Raw genomic sequence first — 9,379 nt, 5'->3', positions numbered from 1 at the left:
TATATAACCTCTGCAAACAAATTTAAAGTCACAGGATATTGTATTCTTGGTGAGGTACATAGAAATTTCCAGAATGGTAGGAAAACCCAGAAATGAGAGGAATAACTTAGAATAAGCTAGAAAACAGTAAACCCTCAACATTCGGGGATGTAACTAATGCCATTTTTCTTTTCTTCTTTCTACCTTAAAACTACAAGCTTCTATAAAGACTTGGTTCCAAAATCCACCTCTAGGATATACCATGCATACATATTCAGTCTAATTTCTTTCAATTTTGATGCTTAACATATAACATGTAAAACACTGATATCCAAAATAATAAATTTTAGAACACTCTTGAGATTCAAAAACATCAAAGATCAAATTATAGTCAGTATAGTTGAGCTCGTCAAGGTAGAAAAACATACTAATGCATTTTATAGATATTTCACTTTGGATGAAAACAAAAACATTCCTGGGTAACCTTGACTTAAGAAATGTTTAACTTAGGCCACTGATCTCAAACACTACAGTTAATCAGGATTTTACTGTATATAAAGTAGTTGGTCTACAGCATCAAAAGCCAACAACCCAGAAAAAGGTAATTAGAAAAGCATACAGGATAAATACATGGAAACTTATAGTATGATAGCTGAAGCTATGAGTTTTTTTCTTTTTTTTGGACTGTGGTCATGAAAATAGAAAAGTCCATATTTAAATTAAAGCTTCTAGAATTTACTTGGTAAGTGATACAGCAACATATTAAATGTTTAATAATCTTTTAGATACTGTGTTCTAATTCACCCCTTTTACTACTGGTTTAAGATACATTTTATATTTGTTGATTTAATAAAACATTTCCTCCATATATTTCAAATACTAAAATGCATTAAGAATGACCACAACACATCTAAAAGAAATTAAGGGCAAAAACAAACAACTATCAGCCCAGTGTGTGTCGTGAAGATAAAGGAAGGAATAACTGAGCAAGTTCAAAGAGTCTGCCAGGGAAATTGTCTTGCTACTTTATTTGCTGAATGAACTCAAGGCGTCACTCATGGTGCACTAAATGTCTATGCTGTATCTCAGATTGAAGTAAAGGAAAATTTTCAAACAGATTTTATTGTGAGAGTTAGTAACTTATGGTATACTTCCAGTATTGCTTTTGAAAGCTGTTAGCTCTGTAGGATTTGATAAGCAACAAAACAAGAAAGGTTTGTAATATTTTGTGGCCATGCCTAGAGCACCGCAGAAGTAAAGAATTCAGTTCTAGTGCAAAGGAAAACCAGTTAAAATGACTACATCGAAGAGTTTTTCTTAAAGCTTTAATTTGAGAGACACAACTACAACAGTAAATTTAGCAGTTCCAGTTTATTTAATTTAGGACAGGTGCCTACAATTCTCCTGGGTCTCTGCTTCATTTAACTATTTATAAATCATGTAATTACTTAGAACTCATGAAAATAAATATTGTTGGTGGATGCTGAATTATTTCTTCTCTCCTGTTTTAATGTAGGAACAGCCTGTTCTAGCTGTTTCATGCAGAGGATTACCCAGGGTTTACCCATCTGGAGTGGCTGCTGTTTTCAGCGGCTACCGTGTACACAGGGTGCGTTCTGCGTGTATAGTATGTACGCCTGTGTGAGAAAGACAGCCAGGGAGAGGGAGATAGGAGAGAGATTACATCCTGGCAAAGGCATCTGAGACAACAAACACAGCGTAATCACTACAAAAATGGGTAATCCAGGCCAAAAGAGAAAGAGTTTTAGATTAAATCTCTGATCATTAATAACATAAGTTGTAATTTCTACTTTATCTTCCATAATATAGGTCAAGAGGTAAGAAACTGAAAAAAAGTGCCTTATTGAAAAAGTCATTTAAATTTCTAATTACAACAACTGTAATTATCATTCTCAGGGAATGTGTGTTGGAGAATTAAAAACTCAAGGTTTCATATGCAATTAAATTTTTTGAAAGAAATTGATGGCTTTTTACTAATTTAGGTGTCCAGTGTAGCTTGTGGTGTTAACGTTCAGGTATTTTTCCCCCTATATGCCTATGTTTAGAGTTTGCAAAATTGAATTAAAAATAACAGAACAATAGATATTGTGAATTTATTGTACAAATGGCATTTATGAATCTCTGGATAGATAACACACGGTCAGTCTTTTCTGTCTCACTGGGGGAGTGAATTCAGAGAAGGCAACCAGCACCCCCTGACATCTGATTTTTTCAACGTAAGATGGAGACCGATTCTCTCCCTACAACGAGTACAGGAAGGGAAACCTTCTCAGGGCACTAGTTCATTCCTCTGTTTGTACTATCCCAACCCTACAGCCGCAACTGATCTCTGTAGGTAGGGCTGTGTCTTCATCTGGGAACAGGTATATGCTAAGTTTAAACAGGTGTTTTCTCCCAAGGAACATAGCGTACCCAAAGCTCAAACCATTATTGGTTTTAAAGCATGAGATATGATAGTAGTCCTCTTAAAATAAATAAGTTTGCAGGGGTTGCCTTTTTACTAAAGCTATAAACTTAAGCAATTTGATGATATTAGTCTCATATAAATACTGTAATGAAGCTTGTGTTTTATTACGTATTGATTATAGTTTCTATTAGAAGCTACTGAACCAAAGAAAAAGAAAAACATAAATTGCATTGTTTTTGTTACTCACGGGGCTTTCCCCCTTTTTTTTTTTTTTTTTTTTTAATACAGAAGAGAGAGTGTTTGGTAGTTGCCTATTTATAATTCCTTACCAGAACCTTAACATTCTCAATAGAATGTTACTGGAAAATAATCATATAACATAAAAATTAGTATTCTCACCAACTTGATCACTCTTTTCAAAAATTCAGTCCCATGCGCTTCCTATAGAGTAATAAAAAAACAAGTCAAAATCACAGAGATGCACCTTGCCTTAAATGGAGAAAGATCTGTATCTATAAATCTGTGTTTTATAGAGGTGGTATTCATATTCAAAAGCTTAGCTAATTTTTATAATATAGCTTTCTTGTATTTGTTAATGGATATAACAAGGTCTTTATGAGTTGGAATTGACAACTGTGGGTTTGGTTGGTTTTTATTATAATAAGGTTTGTAAAAAGGGTTATCTGCAGGTTTACAAATTATTAATTGATATTTGGCATTTTATTCATCTAAATGCTTTTATTTAATGTCATTTCACCCAGAAATGAGTCAAATTTGTTTTGATTTTTTACATTTTATCCTTATTGTCTACTTGAATTTTGTGCAGTAATAACATTCTTATTGTAATAAAGCAAAAACAGAAAAAAAGAAAAAGCCAACAACATCAACAACAAAAAAACACCAAACCCATTGCCAGCCAGTTGATTCGACTCATGGTGACCCTATAGGACAGAGCAGAACTGCCCCATAGAGTTTCCAAGGCTGTAATCTTTCCAGAAACAGACTGCCACATCTTTCTCCCTCGGAGCTGCTGGTGGGCTTGAACTGCTGACTTTTCAGTTAACCACTGTGCCACCAGGGCTCCCTTATTGCAATAGGACTAGAAATTTTAACAGTGTTTTGCTAATAGTGTTGTTGCTATTTCTAATATAAAGCAAGGATTTTAATGGAAATACCATAGTGTGATGAATTGAGGCAGTAATACAAAATGACGCATGTATGATAATGCTATTTCTATAAGCAGTATCATATTAAAAAAACCCAAAAACCCAGTGAATATTATTTCCACATAATTAAGTCTGTAAACAGCCAGTGAAACTTGCTTCTCTTCTCTCTTTCTTTCAAATTCAAATGACATTTTGATTTATGGGGTCCCAGACGAAGGGACGTAAATTTCTTAATAGCAATTTCCTGTATTTAATACTTGTTTTCTATTCATAGGTTCTTCCTCTTTCAGGTCGCTCAGAAAAACAATATAAGTAAGCTTTCAAGCAGATCAACACTTATGAATACCCTAAATGTATACATGGGCTCCCATGTGCCTTCCCTTTCAATCTAACACAGATGAAGGGGCAGGGCGAACGCAGCAGTTGGGGCGTCGAAAGTTCTGCAGCATGGACTGGAAAACGCTGTGCTGCCTTCCTTTGAGCTTTTTATTTGAAGAAGTGTCTGAGGAAATGGATCTCCGGGACTGGCTGCTTTGTGCTTTGATTAATTTCTCATGTTCCCTGATTTGCCTTTGTAAGTGGTTCTGGATCGCGATACCCAAGGACTCCGGGTCCAAGGAAGCACCATACACCTCCCAGGTCATGCCCTGCTCATCCCACACCACATCTCGGACACGTTTGGACTGTTTCAACTGGAGCTTGGAGTCGGCGCCAAGCTGCTTTTTCTTCTCTCCTGGGGTGAGTCCTACCTGAGCAGCAGCTGCTGTCACGTTTAACTTTTGCTCTTTGAGGAACTCACTGACACGGCTGGCCCGGCGGGGGCTGGCTTTGACGGAGCGAGAAGGGGTCCTCTTGCCAGAACCTGGGCTGGAGTCTCCCATGGAATCAGAAGGCAGACTCAGGCTTGTGGCTGCCTTGGTTTGTTTATTTTCTTCTAAGGCGCTCTCCTGGCTCTTTCTCAGGGAGGAGGGAGTGGGATTAGCAGCTGATCCTGTGTCTCCATTTTCTTGAGGTTTGGGATTGAGCAGTAGGGTTTTGGCCTCTGCCTTTTCCTTTTCACCCAGGGTATCAGTGCCAGCAGACTCTGGTTGTTTTACTGTCTGAGGAGACGAAGGTTTTCGCTCCCCTGCACCTCCTTTCTCAGCAGGATCCAAGCTCTCAGGCTGCTCAGCTTTGCTGGCTGGGACACAGGAGTTGGGTAGTTTACAATCTGCATCTGCTTGGGGGTCATTGATGGTTTTCACAGTAAACTCAGATGGCTTGGCTTCAGATTTCTGCAATCCATGACTTATTTCATCTTGACTACCTGTACAGATAGAAATCTGGTTGATAGGGCTAGCTTTCAGGGAGCTAGAATTAGTACCTGAAAGTTGTTTAGAGATTGGATCTTTCCTCTCTGGAGTCATTCCTGCTGACTTCCCATCTACTTTACTTGTATCTTGAGCATTATTGGATGCCACACTGATTGGTGAGGCTTGAAGGACCTTGTCTGGTAAGCTCATCAATTTACTTTCCCTTTGCAAAGCTGTGGAACCAGCTGCAGCTGCCTGGATGTGTACCTCTGGCACAATGCCACAGCTCTGACTCACCTCCTGGGGGGCTAGTATGCTGTCAGACAGCTCCAATGTGTGGCTCCCGCTGCCACTGCCATGGCAGATGACACGCAGCTGCTCTTGTTCAAAACGCTTAGGAGTAGGGTTTTCTTTTAAGAATGCAGCAAGGATGCTGGGGCTGGTGGAGACTGATCTGCTCTTGACACTTGCCACTGCCTGCACCTCCGCATCTTGCCAAGTCCTGTTGGTAGTGTCCTTGATCTCGCTTTCAGCTTGGTTGGTCATTGTGCTTGCCTCTTTGAACCTTGACCTCTGATGCTTTGCTGGCAGCAGCAACTTCTCTGGGTCTGGAGGAAATGTTGAACTTTCGCTGGAGAGGTGGAATGGCTGAGGCGTCACAGAAGACACGACCAGGGGGTCTGAGGCAATGAGAAAGGGCTGTTTGTTTTCTGAACACCCGAATTCCCTAGCAGGAGATTCACAAGACCTTGGCTCAGAGTCACAACTGGCTTGCTGCCTCTTCCCTTCAGGTTCACTTACAGGAGAGGCTGAGTGACTGCACACTGGGGTTGCGGCATTTGGAGTTTGCACCGTTCCCTGGATTGTTTCTTGAGAAGGAAAATCATAGGGCACTTGATCTTTGCTGCTGCCAGGGCTGTCTTCCGCAGGACATCCTGACTTCTCAAGTTGCTCTCCACCTGAGGTTCTCTGTGACTTCACTTGGGGGTGTTCAGGTACAGATGAGAGGCTGGCCTGGAGCTGGTCAGCCAAGGTGGCCTGGTTGGTGCACTGATTGGCTGGCATGGTAAATGACACCTGTGTAAGATCCTTTCCTGCTGTGGAACTGAGGGCTGGTGCTGTGGGCATGCTGCTTCCTGGCTGCTGGGGGTTACCAGGAGAGTTGAGTGTAGGAAGCGCTTTCTCCACCTCACTGAAGACACAAGGAGCAGACATGTCTGGCTGGGTGGTCTCATGCTCACAAGCCTGCATTAGGGCCTCAGCCACTGCCCTGGGACTGAGGACTGCTTCTGCAGGAGCCCCTGAAAGGCCATTGGTATTCTTACACAGGAGAGCTGGTCTGTGCTGAGATGCTGCAGATCTCACCTCTCCTAGGTCCTCTTCTTTTCCAGAAGCAGCAATCAGGGAAGTTTTAGCCGATCTCAGAGGGTCAGGTACAGTCCCCATGGAATTTCTCTTTAGGAAAACTGCAGAGTTTTCCCTCGAATTGTGTGGAACTAGGAAACAGTTGTAGCTCGCAATGAAGACACAGTCAGGGATGATTCCCCGGAAGAATCAATCTGTGTGAATCAAGCAAGGAAACAGTGCCATTAGTACATCATTTAAGGATTAAAAAAATACATAACTAATTGTCATTTATAAAAGACCTCATAAGCACAGTAAATATTTTATTTCCATGTTTGTTTTATATAAACATAGATCTTGAAAAGATTTTGGAAAGAAGAATTTTAATTACATAGGTACTATTTCAATGTATTAATTTTTGCTTGCTGGTTTTTAATGCATTTACCTAAACATTTGATAACTACCTCTGAGGTCATTTGTATAATCTGCCTTACCAGATATCAGAAAATTCTATAAAGCAACTGTAATCAAATCAATAAGTATTGAAATAGGAATAAACAAAGATGTATGCGATAAAGAATACCTAGAAGTAGATCCAAATACAAATGAAGATTTAATACATGACCAAGAAGATATTTTAATTTAGTGGCAAAAGGATAGATTATTTAATATAATGAATCTGACAAACTGTTTATTCATCTGGAAGTAAAGAAAACTAGATCTTTATCGTACACCGTTTCCAAAAATAAACTCTAGATGGATTTAGAAGGATTAAAGTTTAAAATGTAAAATAAATAAATAAGTAAATATCCTGTAAGAAAATCTCAGGGATCATAAATATAATCTAGGGGCAGAGAAGGGTAGGCTCCTAGGTAAGGCAGAAAACATAGACATTACTAGAGAGAACATAAACACAGATGACTATATAAAACTAAAAACTTTTGTCTGGCAAAACTTACCATAAACAAATACAATAGATTTAAAAAATATATTTTCAACCCTAGAGGAGAGGCAAAAATATCTGTATCAGGAGCTCTTAAAAACTGATGAGACAAAATAGTCCATTGACAAAATGAATAAAGAATATGAAAGCACAATTTATAAAAGAAGAAATCCAAATGGCCAATAAACTTATGAAAAGTTCCTCTAATTCCTTTGTAGTCAAAGAAGTGCAAATAAAGTAACACTAAGACTTTACATTACACCAATTTTTGTAAAAAAAAAGTTATAATGCTATGGTCTATGAGGATCTAGGTAAAGGATGTATTTTCATTAATCGTTGGTGCAAATGTGTAATGTTACAGCTTTCTTGGCAAAGCGGTTTGGCAATAGTTTTTGGAACTAAAAATACACATGTCCTTTGACCCAGTGATCCCACCCTTGGAACTCTATCCCACAGAAATAAAATCACCAGCATGTATGGATATAGGTACAAATATGTTTACTTAAGCACCATTTGGAAAGGTAAAAAATCCTGGGACCCCATGAGTAGGGGAGGTAGTAGAATAAGTCATGATATATCCCTACTATGGAGTACTATGTAACCATTAAAAGAAAGAATTAATTAGGCTAGAATCTTTCACTCGTGAGGGACTTTCCCATGGTATGTTCAAATGAGAAAAGCAAAAATAAAGATTGTACACATTTTCACTTTGTAATGAAACACCACATTATGTATGTGTTTATATATGCTTATACAAATTGTGAAAATAATTAGAACGAGATGTATTACGTATGAATAGAGGAGGAATGATGATTTGGAGACAGGGAGGGGTGATGGAGGGTAACCAAAGGAGAGGAAAGACTGAATTTCAAAAAGTACACCTGATCTTATCTAAGGTATACAGCTATGTAAAGTTATAATTTATGTTTATATGTGTTTTAGAGGAGTAACTAGGAACTAGGTGATGTGATGATCAGAAATTAATGAACAATTATGCTTTAATATTATCTCTATCGCTAAGAGTCCGCATGACTCAGGCTAATCACTTAATTTCTCTAGACACCAAATTAACTCACCGGCAGTATAAATTATATATTTCCAAGGGCCCTTCCAGCTCCAAATTCAAGGCCGTGACTTTGTTTCATATGACTGATGATAAATCAAACAGCACAATCTTCACTTAGGCTACCACCAAAAAAAACTGCCAAAATAAGTCAAAGGCAAATCTGAGTGGGCTCAGATTTCTAAAATATAGAGTTTTATCTTTTGGTACACTGTCATTTGGCTGTTGTACATATGAAATTTAACAATAAACTGAACTTCTTTTCTTTTCTTACTTCTAAGTTCATTATTTGTATTAATGGAGTGAATACTTTCCTATCCCTGGTCTTGACTGCTTTCTGCTCATTCAAGCCACTTCTCCAGGTTTATATTCCATTTCTTTCTTATTTGAGTTTTCTTGCTGTACCTCACTCAAACCCATCTTTCTCTCTCCTTTTGCATCTGTGTTCATTATACCTTTTTTCTTACTCTCTGCCTTCCTCAACCTCAAAAAGCCTACCCATTCTTCAAGGTCCCACTTAAATTTCATTTCCTTTCTGAAGATCTCTAAAACTTTCAAATCATAAAGCCTCTCTCTTTTTTGAATCTTGTATAGCTATGGTCTTCTGTGTCATTTGTATCATGTTTTTTATCCACCATTTTTGTACCATTGTTACCTACATAAATGTCATATATTGCCGACAGTATTTCAGTCCCTAGGAGGGAAGGAGATAAGCTTATCGATTCTTTTCTGTTCACTTCACATGACAGAGTGTAGGTCCTTTGTTAAGGAAAAATTTACAGGAAAACCTTGTTAATTGATCCTGTTTTCCACCCAAATGACCCTTATTAGCAAAACAATAAAATTTTAGAGCCCTGCCAAATTTCAAATAATAAGGAATTTTAACCCATGGGATAAAATATTGGTGAAAAGACAATTAAAAAGAACATTATCCTTGGAAATAAAATGGTTGTATCTTGTTTACGTATTTGTACTTTGGATTTAGACAATTAAAGCCCAGAACACTGATAAAAAAAAAGCAATTACCTGCTACAAAATGCTGGAAGGTCTCCTAAAGCCAGAAGTACAGAACGTCTTCTGTGTTGTATGGCTGGAGCCAAGAAACCTGGCTTGCCAAAGAGGGTTGTAAAATATGAACAGCTCAAAGTTCAGCTGAGATAAAGA

The 9,379-nt window shown here is 38.2% G+C and overlaps 1 protein-coding gene across 6 annotated transcripts in view; it reads right to left on the bottom strand.

Moving 5' to 3' along the window:
• Positions 1-2,667: 2,667 nt before the first annotated feature.
• Positions 2,668-9,379, bottom strand: part of GPRIN3 (GPRIN family member 3) — a 74,405-nt gene continuing 67,693 nt past the window's right edge. For all 6 annotated transcript variants that reach the window (XM_023553249.2, XM_023553247.2, XM_023553248.2 and 3 more), the window contains one exon: positions 2,668-6,424. In XM_023553249.2, coding sequence (XP_023409017.2) covers positions 3,957-6,311 — 2,355 coding nt within the window. In that variant the 5' untranslated portion in view covers positions 6,312-6,424 and the 3' untranslated portion in view covers positions 2,668-3,956. The remainder of the gene's footprint in view (positions 6,425-9,379) is intronic.

Source organism: Loxodonta africana, chromosome 5 (assembly GCF_030014295.1).
Source record: "Loxodonta africana isolate mLoxAfr1 chromosome 5, mLoxAfr1.hap2, whole genome shotgun sequence".
NCBI lineage: Eukaryota > Metazoa > Chordata > Mammalia > Proboscidea > Elephantidae > Loxodonta > Loxodonta africana.
Note: the sequence above shows the minus strand (reverse complement) of the source record. Positions and strands in the feature narration are given on the sequence as shown.